Source organism: Rhamphochromis sp. 'chilingali' (genome assembly GCF_963969265.1).
Source record: "Rhamphochromis sp. 'chilingali' genome assembly, chromosome: 4".
Classification (NCBI taxonomy): Eukaryota; Metazoa; Chordata; class Actinopteri; order Cichliformes; family Cichlidae; genus Rhamphochromis; species Rhamphochromis sp. 'chilingali'.
The window spans coordinates 8584401-8603748 of NC_137948.1; the positions used below are offsets into that span (position 1 = coordinate 8584401).

General features: G+C 42.8%; 1 protein-coding gene across 4 annotated transcripts; it reads right to left on the reverse strand.

Annotated features, from left to right (window-relative positions):
- Nucleotides 1–96: 96 nt before the first annotated feature.
- On the reverse strand, nt 97–17899 carry marf1 (meiosis regulator and mRNA stability factor 1). Of its 4 annotated transcripts, XM_080881161.1 has the most exons (28): nt 17748–17820; nt 17277–17333; nt 16977–17183; nt 14616–15500; nt 14289–14451; nt 13962–14176; nt 13554–13671; nt 13292–13464; nt 12435–12953; nt 10925–11079; nt 10655–10816; nt 10376–10559; nt 10063–10241; nt 9863–9943; nt 9489–9728; nt 9290–9409; nt 9012–9190; nt 8555–8775; nt 8307–8449; nt 8069–8202; nt 7691–7893; nt 7059–7286; nt 6451–6690; nt 6109–6351; nt 3720–3780; nt 3437–3538; nt 3015–3185; nt 97–2883 (listed from the first exon to the last, which is right to left on the reverse strand). In XM_080881161.1, exons 3-28 carry the CDS (start codon nt 17127–17129, stop codon nt 2705–2707), a joined length of 5451 nt encoding a protein of 1816 aa, XP_080737287.1. In that variant the 5' UTR covers nt 17130–17183; nt 17277–17333; nt 17748–17820; the 3' UTR covers nt 97–2704. The 4 variants fall into 4 exon arrangements, with proteins under 4 accessions (XP_080737287.1, XP_080737289.1, XP_080737288.1 ...); XM_080881163.1 differs by lacking the exon at nt 17277–17333 and having other exon boundaries at nt 12435–12569; nt 17748–17899; XM_080881162.1 differs by lacking the exon at nt 17277–17333 and having other exon boundaries at nt 10655–10813; nt 17748–17899.
- Between the last annotated feature and the right edge of the window lie 1449 nt (nt 17900–19348).

Consider the following 19348-nt stretch of genomic DNA (forward strand, 5'->3'; position numbering starts at 1 on the left):
AAATAAGCTGAAACTACCTGTACATATATGTTTAAATAAAGAGCATCTTTCAGGAACTCACCGTGTGTATGTTTGAATAATGAGAAGAGGCAGAAATGATGCTTGTGAAATTTATTAACGCAAATCTTTTTTGGTCCCTTCAACAATGTGACTGTTACAGCAACTTTAGGTGCAGCACAGTGGTAAAACAGTGCAGTACAAGGAAGGGGAGGGGGAAATTAGTTGGGCAGTTTAAAAAGAAAAAAAGGTTAAAGGACACTGCTGAATAAATCAGAGAAGAAGAACAAATGTGCAATATTAAAGTTCAAAGTAAGACAACGTGAGATACACAGGCAACGAAGAAACTTGTTTAAACCACCATGCAAACGCCTCGCATTCATTAAACCAAAACTATGCATAAGTGCATATGTTGACTGGTATAAGAGCCTTTCATTGATGTAACTGAATCAAAGTGAAAACGAAATAAAATCAGAGGTAGTTGTCACTGCAGTACACCGAGGAGCTGCTAGGGTTTGCTCAAATTCACTAAAAAGTAATGTCTTCATTTCTCGTACGCATTTTAAGCTCGTTTCTATCATTACCACTTCTAAATAATGATTTTGAACCAATGAGTCTTTAATCAAAGTGGCTTCCAGACAGTCAACAAAACCCTGCAGGAGAGATAAACAATAACAGCTATAATTAAAATCATTTTGATTTGTATGTCAGACATTTTGGTGAGTTGTTAGGGGAAATCTTTCAATTCATGTCTGACAGAAAGACTCATGTTATGCTTCGAACACTGACTAAACAGGCAGAGAACGCAAACAAACTGATTAAATGGGCTGCTGCCCATTCTCTAAACTTTTCACTGAACAAAAACAGCTTCAACCCTCTGACTTCAGTGGCACCCTGGTCGTGCTCGACGTCACAGGCAGTCAACATTGTTTGGTGGCAATTCAGTAGCCAGCAGCCTGGTAAATGCTCAAGACAAACGAAATTTGAGAAAACTAACCCACAACAGTAAGTTAAAACTGCTATTAAAGTGGGTGGGGAGGTAAAGATGGTGAGTCCTTTCAGCACCGGGGCAGATACAAACCATTGTAAAAGCCCGGCAGATTCCAGAGAGCCTCAGTGGGGCCTCTGTGTGCACATCAATCTGTTCAGGAGGCTTCCCAGAGCCCCCTATGCTGTTCCTCAAACCCATCACCGATCACCTTCTTTCCCTAAAAACTCAACTATTCAGTCTCATTAAAAATCATAAGCTCAGGAGTGCTCACCGCTCCCCTCAAGATCTCAGACCGAGTGGATCACCAGTGATACAGCGGCGACCAGCTCCAAGGTTAAAGCAACAAACCTTGAGCACTTACAGTATACAGCAGCTGCATGGGGTGATGCCAACTCTGGGATCTAAACATCACGGTGGAAATAAAGACTGGTCTTAAAAAACGTCTTTACAATCCTTCTGTTTGCCTCTGCTTCTCCTGGAATTACACCATGCATAAACTCAGTTATGCACAACATGCACATTTCACACCACCTACTCCAGTGTAAACCACACACACACACACAGACAAAATACTAAAACAAAACACACACACCCCGGCTGCTGACTAAAGACAAAGCTTAAGTCAGTTTCTGCTGACTAAGCACGCTCATGGCTGAAATACTGAAGTGCCTTTTTTTTCTTCTTTTTAATAACTTTTGAGGCCTTCGTTAGAGGCCCTGAAGACACAAGCCAAAGTCTTTGCTATAAATTAAGTGAACATACAACAATAAAAGTTCCGGAGAGCAGCAACTGTTGCAAAACCAAAACTGTTCAAAGACCGACAGCTTCCACAACACAGTCTTAACAGTTAAGACCTGGCTTCTCTTTAGTCCCAGCATTTAATTGCCACTCAATCCGCTACACATTTAAGCCAAACTCTTCTACCGGTGACCAAATACTCTACACAGTACAAAAAGGAACTGAACACTATGCTGAGGCTACTTCCTTACACAGACAAAATACAGAAGAATATCTGATTAAAAAGCAATTTCTTTAGAAACCTGAAAGAAACAGGTGGATGCTTCAGCTGCTAGTTTGGGTCAACATATCTGGGGTTAGCTACAAAGAAAGTTCTAAATGAAATTTTATATCTTGGAGATAAAGCAAGGAAGTATTTATGAAGGTTTCTCAATGTGGTTCATTAACAAAAATCTCTTTAAAAACCTTCGTGTATTTTTGTAAACAGTGAATACCTACACTTCTTTGATGTAATACAGAAAACCTAGTTACTCATCCCTAGCATTTCTCCCATTGTTTTCTACCACTTTGTTCACAGTGACAACAAACTCAGCTCATTCACTGAAAGTGTTCAACACAATATGGCTCTAAACTGAAAATGCACATTCATGGATATTAATTGCCCTTGGGAGGAAACTAAACACACGTTAGAGCAGATGACATTTGGCAAATCAGAATTGCAGAAAGTCTGCAAGAAGCAAATCAGTTTGGTGAACTTAGAAGACTGAACTGAAAAAACAAACCAAAAACTAACTAAAATGGCACAAATGTGATGACGAAGAATGCAGAATGCAACAGCCTGTTAGGACATAAAGGGTCAAGACCAATGCTCTTCTGTGTTATGTGTTTAGTGTAGCCGTTCAACTCTTTTATTTAGAGTTACACTGTATGTAAACTTGTATTGCTGTATGTGAGACTGTATGTGTATATATGAGAGGATCAGAGGCCTGCCGTGAATGAGAAGTTGGCTGCTAATTTGATTCTACTACGTGAAGCTCTTCTGCTGGGACTGTCCATGGACAGGAGGGTCTTTGTGTCAGGTGGTGGTGGTGGTTCTCTGGGGTCTGCAGAGTCATCTGTGCTGCCATCACGCTTTGCAGGTAGATCAGCTGTGACGTCTGCCAGTGCCACCACATGTTCAAACAATACAAACAAACAAGCTCACACTTAACTACAGATGGAAAAGGTGCAAATAAGACTGATCCTTTTAATTTTATACCACAAAAACAGTACAAATCAGATGGACCACCTGTTGGTAGTGGAGGAGTTCTCTCCTCAAAGTGAATCAGATCCGCCTGCTGGACGACAACGGGGTCAGGGTGAAGCTGAGGCGACGGTAGGCAGGATGGAACAGGGCCACACAGCAGGTCCACTGGAGACGACAGACACAGCAGCTCTGACTCTGCAGCTGCATCAGCACCTGGAAGGTAAAACAAAATAAAATCAATTAAAAAGGCTGGCCAACACTTGAGGTCTCGACAATAGCCAATTAAGAGGAGGAGAGAATGATGCAACATAAAAAACTGAAAACTGAAAAAAAGGCATTGAGCTTTTTTCACCATGATTTTTTTTGTAAAGCTAAGAAAAAGCTTATTTCAGAACTCCTGATTTTCTTCAATATATCTTTAAAGACTACAAAAACCTTGAGCAGTCATGTATGACTTCCATTACCTGGACTCTGAGCTCCAGATGTTGCACTGCTAATCGGGCTGTCTCTCGGGCTCTCAGTGTTCTCCAGCTGGGGGCTGTTGGAGACTGAACAGCTTGGTTTTGCTACAACACACAGACAAAGCACTTTAATTACAATTTTCTTACAATGCACAGCCGCCATCTCATGAAATCACAACCCAAAAATCACCTTTTAGTTTGATCACTTCAGTCAGCACAGTGGAGCATGTCAGTAACCTAAAGTTCAATCTGAACTTTCAATAAGAAAGACTCCCAACACCTTTACCTTTCATATCGTTCTTCAAAACGATAATCCTCTTGTGACCATGCCCTTTGATCCAGATCACCTGATGAGAACAAATCAGAAACTGAATGGTGAGAACTGATAGAAATAAACAATTATCACAAAAGTTCAGGACATTAACAAAAGCGATCAATAGAGAAAAGGTTTAAGAGTTTATTTAGATCAGTGTTGCCCACACAAAGATTACTTGGGCTGGTTGCCCATGTCTATTATCAGCCACCAAAGTATATAAGGTTAAAAATATTTTCTACTATGAACACAACCATGTGCCATCCCTTTACTAGTGAACTGCTCTTCCTGTCTTGCATTTTTCCCCACCACTATCTAGCGTTCTTGTCCGGTTGCCATACGGTGATATTTAATATTTATAACCTTCCCTAAAATGGATTTTTGACTCAAGCTCCACCATCTTAGACGGTGCTGGTGGCATTAGTCCGTCTCCTACAAACTGGAGGTCCAATCTCACCAGAACCTGCAGCAGGTGGAGAACTACTTCATATATGCCCTGAACTCACTAAGCTGAGTTCAGAACTCTGACTACTATCATCAGTAGGTGAAGCTGAATTCATCCACATAAGGAGATTCTTGAGAGGGAGCTGAGTTTTTGAAGGAGAGAAACAAGTAAATACAAGCTGTTTGGGAGTCCACACTCATATGCACACATACAGTGGGGCAAAAAAGTATTTAGTCAGCCACCGATTGTACAAGTTCCCCCACTTAAAATGATGACAGAGGTCAGTAATTTGCACCAGAGGTACACTTCAACTGTGAGAGACAGAATGTGAAAGAAAAATCCATGAATTCACATGGTAGGATTTGTAAAGAATTTATTCGTAAATTAGGGTGGAAAATAAGTATTTGGTCACCTCAAACAAGGAAAATCTCTGGCTCTCACAGACCTGTAACGTCTCCTGTAAGAAGCTTTTCTGTCCCCCACTCGTTACCTGTATGAATGGCACCTGTTTGAACTCATCATCTGTATAAAAGACACCTGTCCACAGCCTCAAACAGTCAGACTCCAAACTCCGCCATGGCCAAGACCAAAGAGCTTTCGAAGGACACCAGGAAAAGTATTGTAGACCTGCACCAGACTGGGAAGAGTGAATCTACAATAGGCAAGCAGCTTGGTGTGAAAAAAATCAACTGTGGGAGCAATCATCAGAAAATGGAAGACATACAAGACCACTGATAATCTCCCTCGATCTGGGGCTCCACGCAAGATCTCATCCCGTGGGGTCAAAATGATCATGAGAACGGTGAGCAAAGATCCCAGAACCACACGGGGGGACCTGGTGAATGACCTGCAGAGAGCTGGGACCAAAGTAACAAAGGTCACCATCAGTAACACACTACAACGGCAGGGAATCAAATCCCGCAGTGCCAGACGTGTTCCGCTGCTGAAGCCAGTGCATGTCCAGGCCCGTCTGAAGTTTGCCAGAGAGCACATGGATGATACAGCAGAGGATTGGGAGAATGTCATGTGGTCAGATGAAACCAAAGTAGAACTTTTTGGTATAAACTCAACTCGTCGTGTTTGGAGGAAGAAGAATACTGAGTTGCATCCCAAGAACACCATACCTACTGTGAAGCATGGGGGTGGAAACATCATGCTATGGGGCTGTTTTTCTGCCAAGGGGACAGGACGACTGATCCGTGTTAAGGACAGAATGAATGGGGCCGTGTATCGTGAGATTTTGAGCCAAAACCTCCTTCCATCAGTGAGAACTTTGAAGATGAAACGAGGCTGGGTCTTCCAACATGACAATGATCCAAAACACACCGCCCGGGCAACAAAGGAGTGGCTCCGTAAGAAGCATTTGAAAGTCCTGGAGTGGCCTAGCCAGTCTCCAGACCTCAACCCCATAGAAAATCTGTGGCGGGAGTTGAAAGTCCGTGTTGCTCGGCGACAGCCCCAAAACATCACTGCTCTCGAGAAGATCTGCATGGAGGAATGGGCCAAAATACCAGCTACTGTCTGTGCAAACCTGGTAAAGACCTATAGTAAATGTTTGACCTCTGTTATTGCCAACAAAGGTTATGTTACAAAGTATTGAGTTGTATTTTTGTTATTGACCAAATACTTATTTTCCACCCTGATTTACGAATAAATTCTTTACAAATCCTACCATGTGGATTCATGGATTTTTTTTCCACATTCTGTCTCTCACAGTTGAAGTGTACCTCTGGTGCAAATTACTGACCTCTGTCATCATTTTAGGTGGGGGAACTTGCACAATCGGTGGCTGACTAAATACTTTTTTGCCCCACTGTAAGTCCATGTCACATAAGGTGCAAATCTGAATGAAAGCCTGTTCATGTTTTAGAATGATTCCTTATAGAGGAGCTCCAGTCTCTACTGCAGTAACTATACCTGTGGAATCGCACTGAGCAGCTCATCAACGCTGGTGTACCCACAGAAACGTGGATCAAGGCTGCAGCCTGTGAATTTGTTGTATGCTCCGTGGAACTCAGTCAGGAAGATCTGGTTGTAATGGTAGGTGTGGAGCAGCGCGCGTACATTACGAGCAAACTGGTAAAGCCTGGTTAGCCTCACAAATTCTTCCCAATGACTGCTGGCAGCTTGAGTGGTATCATCAGTTTCCTCGTGGTACAGCTGTGAAAAGATGATGATTATGGCTCAAGCACAGTAAAAGTATTTGGGGGGGGGGGAAAAAAAAAAAAAAAAAACCCCAAAGAAAACTCTCGTACTCACCTCGACCAGGTATGGAAGGCTCTTCAGTAACTCGCTGAGAGAAAGGAACCCATATTCACATGGGTTTAGCGCAACTCCGTGAACGCTTAGGTAATACTGGCTCAGCTCCTCCACCTTCAAACCTTTGGTGATGTTCTCATCTTCTTGGGACATGAGCAGTGCCAGTAGCTGTGAGGTCAGAGAGCGCAGAGACTTCCTGTTGATCAGCTGCACTTCCCGACCATCCGCGCCATCCACCACCTTTCAGAAATGCACAAAGTGGGTAGTTAAGAATATCTGAAAATGCCAAGTTATATGAAATGAGACTTTTTACCGTTTACTGTGATTTTAAAAACTTTATAACCTCCAGGATGACTGACAGGACTTTTGTGCGAGACTTCATTTTGTGCATTTAATAAACTGGCTAATTTATAATGAAGACAAAACCCCTGAGACAACAAATCTATTAATTTTATTTTTAGCAGACATGACCACATGCTTCTGCCTTTACAAAAAACATCTGACTGTCAAGTGAAGCTCTATTTTTATTATTTTATTAAACTAAGCAACAGCGAGCTTCTCAGCAGATAGATTTACACAGCTTCCCCTGGGGATGTTTTCTTCTTTACCTTGACAACATGGCAGAGTTTGGTCAGCAGAGCAGGCAGGGAGCTTGCGTCGAAGTCTTGCAGGCGTAGCCCGTAACCAAAGGTTTTGCTGTACTCTGTGAGCAGCTGACTCACAGGCAGACTGGAGTTTTTCTGAGCCCGCAGCAGCTTGACCAGCTGAGCTGCCAGAGCTTTGATACGTTCAACCTCAGTGAGAGACAGCACTTTCTCCTCACCGCACTCCAGCACCTGATGAAGGACGAGGGCATTAAATGGTAAGTTTGTTTTTCATGAAGACCAAGAGTCCCAGACATCATAATTATATTTACAAAGACAGTTCTATCCAAGCACTCAAGGGAGATGCAGGAAAAAGAAACCTGGCCTGATCCACTGACTGAAATCAAAAGGCATGGCAAATCCTCTTAAGTGAAAAATAACCCCATGCCATTCGTTCCCAGAAGTCTCATCACCAAAGCAGCATCAGTTCACTGTGAGTGTGATGCTGGCAAAACTTCTTATGCTGTGTACATACTGGAAGTGATTCGATCGTCGTGCATCGCCTTGAAGCTGCCAGTAAAAGTTTGTTTAAACTCCCTTGTAGCTGAGCACTGACGAGTGCACAAAAGCAAAAATAACATGCACGCCACACTCACCATCAGGACATCAGGGATTGCCTCAAAGAGCTCAATGAGCTTGGTGAACCCATAGTGGCTGAGCTTACACTGGCGACCAAAGTGGTGGTGGTAAGTTGGTATAAACTTGCTGAAGGGCATTCGACAGTGAGGCTGGTGGCGAAGCAGGTCCACCACCTCCTTCCCAAACTGCTTGGTACGCTCCAGTTCTTCCATAGTACGCTCTAGTAAAGAAAAAAAGAAAACGACTTTAGTGATAGGCAACCAAAAAGAAATGCATCATTAAAATAAAATAAGGTTTCTCTGGTTAACAGTTTCTGCAGGTAAGTAGATCCTTTTTAAAACTCAAGTCTAATGCGCTTTTAAATTCTACTTCCAAATTGACAGTTATGCACTCACCCCTCTTAGGAACTGAGATGACTGTGTCGGTGGGCTGTTGTGTGATGGTGATGGTGGTGTCAGGGATCTCAGTCAACAGATCCATCAAGTCACATATCCCATAGTCAGTTACTCTCCAGTCTCTGGAGAAGCACCTGATTCACAAAAGAATGCATTACAGCACCCACACCACTAATAATTCAAACAGTTTTTCCGCTCCTATGAAACTAACACACGTGTCCTATTTATGTTTAATTACCAATGGTATGCCTGCATGAAGTCCTTGATTGCCACTTGTTTGCTGGCTTGAAACTTAAGCAGTTTAAGCAGGTCTTGGGTGAAGCGTTTAACTTGAGCTCGGTGAGTTAGAGTCAGTAAACGCTTTGTACCCATACCCAAGATCTGTTGGTTAGAAAAATGAAAAACGTATAAAATAAACAAAGACAACATGAACAAATACATTGTTCAATCGGAAGATCATCACTGGGTGGTCCTCATTAAAAATACCTGCAGAACATGTGGCACAGCCTCGAGGAGCTCCAGCAGCTTAGAGAAGCCGTAGTCGGAGACGCGGCACTGCTTGGCAAAGTGATGATGATATGAGGGAATGAATTTGCTGATTGGCATTATGCATGACGGCTGACTTTTTAAGAGGTCAATAATCTCTCGGCTAAACTGGATGAGCTGTGGATTGCCGACTGGACTCTTGCAGCGTTGAATCCATGGCTCTGTGTGACAATTTAAAAAAAAAAAAAATTGTTAAGGTGAAATGGGCTGCCTGAGCTAAACGCAAACTGCCTGATAACTTTACAAGAACTCATATCAGATGGTTAAAGAGTTTAAAACAAAAAACCAACAAAAAAACAAACAAACCCCAAAACACACCCAAGATGAGAGGTCTGAACAGCACTGTGAAAAATGAAAATGAAACTCCAATAAAAACCGGATTTGTAAATGTACCTACCAGAGTTTGGCACCGGAGGTTTATTGTTGATCCACTTGATGACTTTGAAACCATTTTGAGCTGTGACTACTGTGATACTGGGAACACAGGTGACGAGGTGCTCCAGAGGAACACCACCTTCCAGTGACTCATTGCCAAGCTGAAGTGGTCTGAATTTTGCTGCATAACAGTCTGGAAAACTAAATGGAAATTAAACTTTTTAATAACTTTATAACGACAGAAAATATACTCTAGCATTAAAAATGCGTACACGTAACAGGTAATAAACCAGTTCTTACCTGAGGAGTGGAAGTGTGCCCTGATGTGACTGCAACAGACTGTGGACCTCTGAGGCTAGTGTGCTCAGAGACATTACAACAAATGGGATTTTATAGGAATCAGGGTCAAAGTCGGCCTCACTGCAAAAAAAGAACAACAGTCAGTGATGGAAAAAGGTCAACTTACGCTACAATATAAAGGTTTCGAACTTTTGTATACCTGAAGTCCTGCAGTGAATAGTGCTGTCTGCAGACAGGTTCATGGTACTCCAACTCCTCAAACACAACAGGACTCCCACTTGCTGAGGAGGAGCCCTCCTGGGATTGGGAAGATCCCAGTGGACTCTGGCGTATTTGGCTGTTGGACAGAAGGCACACAAACCTTGAGCCTCCCTGCTCCCGCACTGCAACCAGCTCTGGGAGCCGATACAGATCGCCAACCACGAGCTTACGGGAATATCTGGAGAGAGCAGGGCAGAGTTGGAGTATATACTTTTACTACATTTTTTTGCCATCTCATTTTTTGAATGCTATACTCAAACACCAAATGTGTATGCAAAAATTAGACAATAACGAGTTTAGAAAGATACTGACTTTTTCTCATAAATCTCAGTGAACTTGAAAAGAGGAAGGCAACTGGCAGGAGCATCTTGAAGAATGGAGATTATCTCTGGGCTATAAAATAACAACCACAAATGTCACCACGATAGACCAAACAACAATTTAAATTTTAAAATTTCACAATGTAACCAACATATTAAAGCTCCAAACTAAAATATATATATAAACTGTACCCGAGCATGGCAAGAGATTTGTTGCTGCCACCGGTGATCAGAGACACCTGAATGCGTTTGCCTCCGATCTTGTAACGGTGTAGGCCGCTGACTGCACTAATGGCCTGCTGCAGGGACATCATCTGAATTGTGGCCTTCAGCTGGTAGTCAGTGTGGGGGCTAAGCTCCACACTTTTTACCTAAACAAAACAAGTTATACCACAAAGTGATTTTGAGAGGAAAGGGTAGGTAAAACATATACAAACTACTTAGATGTGAGCAGAACACAGATATGCATTGCATGAAATATTGGCATAATTTGACTACGCTTTACCCTTCCGTATCGGGAGAAGGTGTCATTTAAAGTTTGCTGCAGATCCTTGCGAGACATTCTGTAGTCCAGGTTGGCAACCTGGATCTCTGCTCCCTCTGAGAAAGGCTCAGAAGCTTCAGAACAAGGGCTACGAGGGGCAGCAATCAGAGGTGAGGAACGGCTGGATAGGCAAGGGGATGCACTCCTTATGTTAGAGAATGGAGAGATGCAATAAAAACATAATTAAAATTACATTTATCATTACGCATGGTTTATAATTTGCATGCAGCAGTAGGTAACCTGGAAGACCAGGAGCCCTGAGATAAGACGAGGGGGCTGAAGCTTCTGTGTAGGTTCAACTTGCTGAAGGCGGAGGGTGTGCTAATCTGGAACTCCCCTGAGTTCCTGTCCACTTGGTCAACAGGGGATTCAGTTGCACTTTGAGGGCTGGAGTCCTCTCTGCTAAACAGAAAGATGAACAACAGGCACATGCAGATAAACAACATGACGCAAACATGACAAACATTTTATTTTCAGTTGAAAATTTATTCCCGCCATCTCTGTGTGTACCTCTGGCTGTAGATGGATTCTACAGTGAGACCAGGCTTAGTTAGTTGCTCCAGTGCTCCAGCCTCACCATTATTCTGGGTCGAAGACGAGGCAGCACATCCCTTTTCAAAGTGCTGAAAGTTCATTCTGGCCTTCCCCTCCAAACTGCCCAGCTCCTGGATCAAGCAGGGAAGGCAGAAGTTAAGTTGTAGATATTGACCTGCTAGATAATGGTCGTATCCATCCTGTCCATGTGTGGAACAGGATGGTCAAGCGATTAGTTCAAGTAGTTACAAAATACGAATACAAGCAGAACAGAGAAACTCAGAAAAGACCATGGACTGCTGTTTAACTAGGGATGTACATTCAAAATGCCAAAAAAAGGAAAAACTGCTTTACCGTAGAGCTCATTTTCAGGGAATTTCTTACATATTAAAAGCAATAATAATAATTTATAATTAACAAAAAGGTTTTAGATTGGCACCAAAGAAAATCTCCAGGACTATGATCAAATATTTTAGACATTTTTTATTATTTTTCTCCAGATTACAATATATTTTTGTTTATCAAACAGAAATTTCATAGACGTCAGTTAAGTAACGTAACTACGTAACTGTGCTTGCTTATGTTCTAAACTCACGAAGGGCCCATACTGAGCCAAGGACAACTTGTATTTTTTAAATTAACTTGACTGCATTAAAGGGTGTAACACTGTAAATTGCTCTGATATAAAAGGAATACTGAGACAGTTCAAACTTTTCTGCTACTTGCCCTCGCAGCAATGAGAACAGCACACTGAAAATACTGTGGTAGTCCCATTGCGTTTGTTTTATTGTGAGCCTCAAATATAAAAACCTCTAAGGCTTTATATAAAAAAAACTAACAACAAAACAACAACAAAAAACCTAGGCTTTAATGTCTTCATTCAATTTTGGTGCTTAAAGAGAAATCTTAAATTACATTTTCTCCTTACTGTTTAACTACAAAGAGACTTAAATGTCCATCCCAGTTAATTTATGGGTCAGCTCCCCCCCCCATTTGTCACACTGGTTACAAACAAACCAGAAAAAGACAAACCGAATCAGCCACTAGAGGTCATTTTTAATCATAGTAGAAATCAGCACTGTCCAAATTTCTCCAAAAGTAAATTCATTAATTTGAAAAATAGAAAAGAAAAGAAAGCGCTTATAGCAGCACATAAAGCAGAACCTGGACAAAACACACAAAATGGTAGCTCACAAACTACATCAGCACTGATATACTGAGCAAAACCACAGACACAAAGCTATATGGCGTTCATGCAATAACACGATGACTGACGAGCAGGAGAGGAGTGGATTAATGAAGGACAAGCAACACATATTACATGCGCAGGCAAAAGGCAGGAGCTAACAGTTACAAGCTGTTAGTCAAAGCAGCAATTAGAAGGTCACTGGGGGGAGGAGAAGCTACAGTGATTTACAAAGCAGCCCAGACAAAGAGAGATGGCAATGGAGGCTGAGGGGAAGCAGGCACAGATGAGTCTGCTGACCTGATGGGGCTTGGCTGGAGCACCACCGGGAGGCCCACTGCAACCCCTCCTGGGGCTATAGGGCCTTTCAGCCACCGGACCAGGGGTATGGCAGGGGCGGGTTGCTCGCCGTGGCCTTCTGGGTGACCTGGGTGTCTCCAGGGGCAGAAAAGAGAAGGAGGCTATAGATGGGGGAGGGCCGAACATTGAATCCTGGGTTTGAGAGGTCCGGGCCAGAGTCTGAGGCAAGTGATGGGGCTGAGAACGAAGCTCAGACTCAGGACTTGCATCGTCTCTGGGCCGCGGGGAGAAGGAGAGGCTGATTCTGTGGCCAAACACATCCTCATTTTCCATTCGCTTGCGGGCACGTGTAGCTGCCTCAGGGCTGCCAAAGCGGAGGACTGCTGTGCCCTGGGACACACCAAGTACTCTGCCGCCACAGTTGTCTGACAGCCGGCGGAGCCTGAGCTTCACAGCGTTCCGCATGTTCTTGTCACAGTTGAGAGGGAGGTTGTGCACATAGAGGTGGTTGAAACTGGGCTGAAGGAGGGGAGGAAAAGACACCGCGGCTGCCTGGTTTGTATTATTTACACTCAGAAAATAAAACGTTTATTTATTTTTACTTGGGAAAAACAAGTGGGAATGGCCGACAATATTAACGATTAGCAACAATTAATGATTTCCAATTCCCACTATTAGATTAGTAACTCAATCGTGTGTGAAATTCACATTCCAGCTGCATCGCTCTTCACATTTGGCAAGTTTACATTAAAACGAGATTTTGTCCTTCGTTAATTTTGTTAGCGTATACTTACCTTAATAAAAGGACAGTTTAAAAAGTACTCTTAAAATCTTAATGAAGCATTTATGAGGCCTACCTGCGCTTTGACAAGCATGCGTGGTGGCAGATCTGCTGTTATCTCCTGAAAGGGCACATGGCTGTTGGCATGCTGCAGTAGAGCTGAAGATGTATGGCTGCCATGAACCAGGATTACATGGAAACCATGGCGATGACGCAGGTCACTCAACTCGCTTGCAAAATTCACATCAGCTGTTAATAAAAAGGTGACCTGTGTTATCACAAATGTATGTGTGGTAACATGGCTGTAGTTCATTACAAGTAATCAGAGGTGAACTTACAGGATACCAGTACAACAGTTGCAGGTGCAGTGTGCGTCTCAGCAAAGCGCCGTAGGCTCTGACGAAGTTTGTCATCTGCAGCATTCTTGGCTGTGGCATTAATATGTGCAACAGTAACCTGTAAAAGTACAATTATTAAGCGTCTGAATTATTCCTCCTTTTAGGCAGTGACTGAATACACACTCAAACTGTATGGATATTTTAAAAGTGTGTGATGTGTTAAGACAAAAATCACAAGCTGATCAGTCAAGCTAAAAATACTGAACGCACAACTTTTTTTTAACCTCTTCAGGACAAGCTATACTTAATGTTATAGAACCAATTACCAGCATGAAGAGAACTCAGTATTTGTATTGTCATAATTAGGGTAATTTCAGACTGCTTTTATTGCTTGAATATTACTGATACCTGGCAGTTGTTGAGCTCTTGGATGACAGCTTTACTCTCCTTGCTAATATCACAAACGCAAATGAATTCTGCCTCACGATGACCCTGGAAGAAGCGGTTGCGAATTCGTTGGACCACAGCTCCAGCAGAGCGTCCACTGGGGACACTGCAGTTCTCAATGTCCCAAAAGACCCCGACTGGAGGGATGTTCTCGGGACCAGTACCCTCTGGTGATCCTAGCAAAGCGATCATTTTAAAGCACACTCAGGTTTCTTGGAAGCTTATAGTTAATAAAATCAGTTCAGTTTTGTTGCCGATTTGTACTGCTGCATTACTGACTCCACTAACCATATTTCTGTCCAGTCTTGCCAAGACTGGTTGATGGCATGAGCATTTTGCCATCGGAGAAGGTGCCACAGCCATTACAAATAGGAATAGGAATAGGAGCAGTCTGAGGAATAGGAACACTTGGGTGCACCTTGTCGGACTCTGCCATCAGACCATTCATAGGCTGCAAAAGGGTACAAATTCAAGACGCTCAAACACACAAAAAAGCAATAACAAGAAATATGAAAAGCGATAAAAGCTTAAACACACATGATTCAGCTCAACATTTTGTAAAAAAATACCTGCATCTTTAGGCCACACAAATTTAATGAAGAGAGATCGACCAACCTTAAATAAGCACTCCTGACAGTAGTGTGCCCCCTTCACACAAACAGTGCGTTCAACATTTAGGTGCATAGGATTAGAGAAGAAGTGTGCTGAAGTGGCTGTAGTAGTGATGGTGCTGGTGCTTGGGTGACCACCGAGTATACTTCCTTGGGATCTTCTGGCTGATGCGCTGCAGTCCACACCACATGTGTAAAAGCCAGAAGAGGTCAGGCAAGAGCCATGCAAGCTAGCAGGTAGAGAGGAAACAGAGGGGAGAGAGGATGCCATCGGTGCTGAAGAGGGAAAGAGGCTGGCTTGACTGAAAGAAAGAGGTACAGCTGGGTAGGTGTGGAGAAGCCCTGAGCAGCAGGGGAGGTAGGGGTGTGATGAAATAGGTTGAGAGGTAGCAACAGAAGAGGACAGCTGAGGTTTGCAACTAAGACTGAATAAAGGATCAGAAGCTTCACCTCCAGTGCCACAGCTAAATTTATGTTTATACTGATGAACAGATGAGGCTACAGAACAAGGCCCAGACCTACTAGTACTGATCGGTGCTCCCAGAGACCCTGGGGCCATATAAAGCGAAACAACTCCTGCAGCATTGCTGCCGCTACCAACAACACCTCTGCCACCCAACAACCCAAAGCCATCTGTGTTGTTGTGGTCACAGTGCTCGCAAATGCTTACTTTGGGGCTAGCCCCCTCTTGTTGCTGATGAGGTGGTGGTGGTTGTTGGAAGGAGTCTTGTGCAAGCTGAGGGGGAGGTGGCGGCAAGCAGGGAGGAGGCAATGGGAGAGAGGACAGAGAGAAGGGCTGGGATAACTGGGAAGAGGAAGTATGGTGCAGTGGTGGAGGAGGCACATCTTTCAGATCCAGTACAGCCTTTCTGTTGTCCATGTGATTGCTCTGAATAAGAAAAGAAGAAAAAAAAAAAATCACTTCACATTAGTTCTGTAAATTTCTTGTGACTTCTCAAAGCCATAATAAAGACATATCTATATGAATTAAAAAATATAAATAAAAGATTACGATATTTAAAAAAAACATCTAAAAAAGATCAACAAGCAAATGTTATTATTGGAAAAAGACAAGATGAACTTTTTAAATGATTATTTTTATTCAGAGAAAAAAAAAAGTTATCTAACACTACCAGGCCCTATGTGAAAAGGCAACTGTCCCCCCCCCCCCCCCTTCTTAAATTAACTGATTAACCACATATTTTGGAAAGCTGAATTCAGTTTCACTAGCCAGAGTCATGCCTGATTATTCTCAGGTCAGATGAATTGGCAATTTCTTCAAATAGAGCATGTCCGACAAAGTGAAGTAAGAAACTAGATCTCAAAAAGCAACATTATGCCACAGTCTAAAAATACTCGAGAACAGATGAGAAAAAGTAACTGACATCTATCAGTGTGTAAAGGATTACAAAGCCATTTATAAGGGTTTGGAACTCCAGTAACCCATGACAAAATCCATGAAGTGCAAATGGAGAAAACTTGGAACAGTGGTGAAACTTCCCAGGAATGGCAAGCCTCCCAAAATTATGTCTTCACCCAGCATGTATAAAATAAAATTTAAAAAAAACAAAAACCTGTAGGCCTCACTTGTATCAGTTAAAGTTACAGCACACATAAAACTATCAGCATTTTATAAAAAAGGATCATATCAAAGGTGTGATGGCCCGGGGCTTCTTTGCTGTTTCAGGACATGAATGACTAGATGTAACTGACAGAAAGTCCTGAATGAGAATGTCCCCCAATCAGTTTGTGCTCTGAAGTTCAAGTTTACTTGTTTTATGCAACAGGACAACGGTCCAGAACACAGTAGTGAATCCACCTCTAAATGGCTCAAAGGTTTTGGAGTGGGCTATACAAAGCCTATATTTAAATTAAATTTAGATTTTTTTGGCATGACCTTAAACAGCCACCAATGGTTGAATTAAAACAATTCTGCTACAGAAGAGTGGGACAAAATTTCTCCACAGTGATGCATATCATTCCCAGTAAAGTGTTATCCACAAACACTTTACTGCTGCTCTTGCTGGCAAGGGTGGCACATAGGGCCTGGTAGGTTAGCTACCTCTTCCCTCACTTAATAAATTAACTCCTCATTTTAAACATTGCATTTTGTATTTACTGTTATCTTTATCCAATATTAAAATTTGATAGATCTGAAACATTTAAGTGTGACAACTATTTTTTCTAGTACTCAGTAAGGGGGTAAATAACACTGCGCAGCAAAATAAAATAAAAAAATTAGTTTACATTAATGGTTTGATAACATACCTGAAATATTTTCATTTTAATCTCTCATTTAGAAAACAGTTCAGTTTCTTCATTAAGCTCCATTAAGCTCCATATGTCTGTACTGATAAATACATACTTTGTCTGTCTGATGAGGGGAGCTTGTTTCATGTGCGGAGAAGCAGTCCTTGAGCTTCCATAGCAGGGTTGAAGCCTCTGTTTCGGTGTGAGCGAGCCATGGGAAGGATCTAGCGCCACATGTTGATCTCTCCTTTCCCAGTCCTTCCATCATACGAACCACAGGAGTCTTTCACCATACTTGCATCTATCTCTCTTCTCTCTCATGCTTTCCCAAAGAAACGAAAGTTAAAAGAAGTTTACTACAGTCATGCTGAATAATTCCCATATGCGACGTTGACACCGTGGTTAAAGTTCGTACCAACTCATTTATGATGACACAGATCGCAGGTGACTAACCGTGAGCCCGACAGCACAGCTTCAAAACATTACAGATAAATAAAAGGGTCATCTCCAACCCCAAACCTTTACAAATTCGACGGTTTTAACAGTTCCTCTTAGGCTAATGTCAGAAGCGAAGCAGTACGTAAACTAACCGATAAGATGATAACTTAGCTCGAGCTAGCTAACGTTACTTTCATTTAATTTACTCATTGGCTACGTCGGAACTGGCCTGCTAAGCCAACTAGTCTCACTACCTAAATCTAGCCATTAAAATAGAAACTTAATGGCTTGTCTTTAGCTATTTAAGCTAACAACTGGGTATTAATGTTTAGCTTGTTTGAACGCACTTGCACATACTTGCTCCCACAAGCTATCCTTCGAGATCCTTACGAGAGAATTGATACTATTCGGTAACAGCGAGGTAATGCCAAACAAGCTGATTATTTACCTGAGAAACTCGCGTCTTCTACATCTTCCTCAAAGGACCATTCCCTATCTATCTCTCTAGAAACGCGCACCTTTTTGTAACCTACTTCTGCCGGAAAGCAATTACTGCTGTCGTAAAATGTGTTCCTATTGTCCGAATCTGGCTGTTTCTCAATACTCAAGTACGCAAGTCCGTACTCGCGTTCTTGCTAGTCCGTACTTCGTAAGTTCACGCGGGAATCTGGACTTCCCGAGAACGTCCTTGATCATCTCAGCGCCAGTTTTTACTGCCATCCCCTCTTAATTTAACTGCGATTAATATTTGCAATGGAAATTAGACATAGTATAAAAAGGTAAACATGATGTAGTAGATTTCAGATAGTATAGAAAGATAATTTAAAAAAAGAAGTATTTTAAGCACTTTGGCAAAATTCACTTTTACATATGATTTGTTTCATAATGTCTAATAAGGCACGATGGTAACAAACAGGTCTCATGTTAGAATGCTTTTATTATTATTTTAGTAGACACTCAAAACTTACAATAGGCTAATGGGGTTTGGAAGACAATTGAACAAATATTTAAAACATAATTTGATTATCTCTGGAGCTGCCTTCAGGATCATCACATATTAATATGCTGTTTCCACTCCCAGTGAAAATGTTTCCTCCTCAATTAAAAATATTTTTAATGTTTAATTCAGAGTCTGCAAAGTAAGAACGGCACATTTTCCATCAGGGGATATGACAGGTGAAATATTCAGTTCAAAATATAAACTGTAAGCTTTTCAAGTAAGACTTAAAGATTAAATAAAACATCCAGTTATGAAGCTTAACTTTCATTTCAGCCAAACCAGTTTGCTCAGGAGCAAATAAAGCACAGAAATAAACCAAACATTAAGATTTAGAAATGATCTAAGTGGGAGATGAGTGGATGATGGGGTGGGTGCAGTTTTTCTCTGTGGTTGGGTCAGGTGGGCTGCCCCGGGCTATGTGGGTCCGGGCAGCGCTGCTGAACTGGGCCCCGGTCCAGATGGGCCTGGGTCCCCTTGCCTTGGTGGGTTCCAGAGTGTGGGGGTGCCTACTGGGGTCAGCGGGTGAGTTGGCCAAAGGAAAGGAAGGGAGGGGCCACTTGCCCCTCCCTGCCCCTCCCCATCTCCAGCTGCCTCCCTCTTGCTGCTCCACCACAATCACCCATACATGCAGGGCCTTGGGGTGAAGGTGTATCACCAGGGTGCAGGGGAGGCATCCCTCCCCCCCCTCTCTGTCCCCTTCTGGCTGTCTGTGCCTCAATTTTATCCCACAACTTAGACATTCACATTACTCACACTCTCATAACACATACATATAGGACCTTAGGGGTGGGCACGCTACACGGCATCCAGAAGACTGTCAGGGTGTACAACCTCACCTCTGGCGCCGTTGCCCACCTCTCAATTTTAAATACACGTATATATTGAGGGCTCTCGTGAGGGGCTATGCGCTTACCTGCTGCTCAGGTATGCACCACCTCACTCCTGGTGGCTGCTTGTCGGGGCCTGGACCCTGGGGCTCGCTCAGGCCCCTTCGGGGGGTGGAGTGCCCTCGGCCTCTGGGCCTAGGGCTGGGCCCCCCCCCCCCCCCC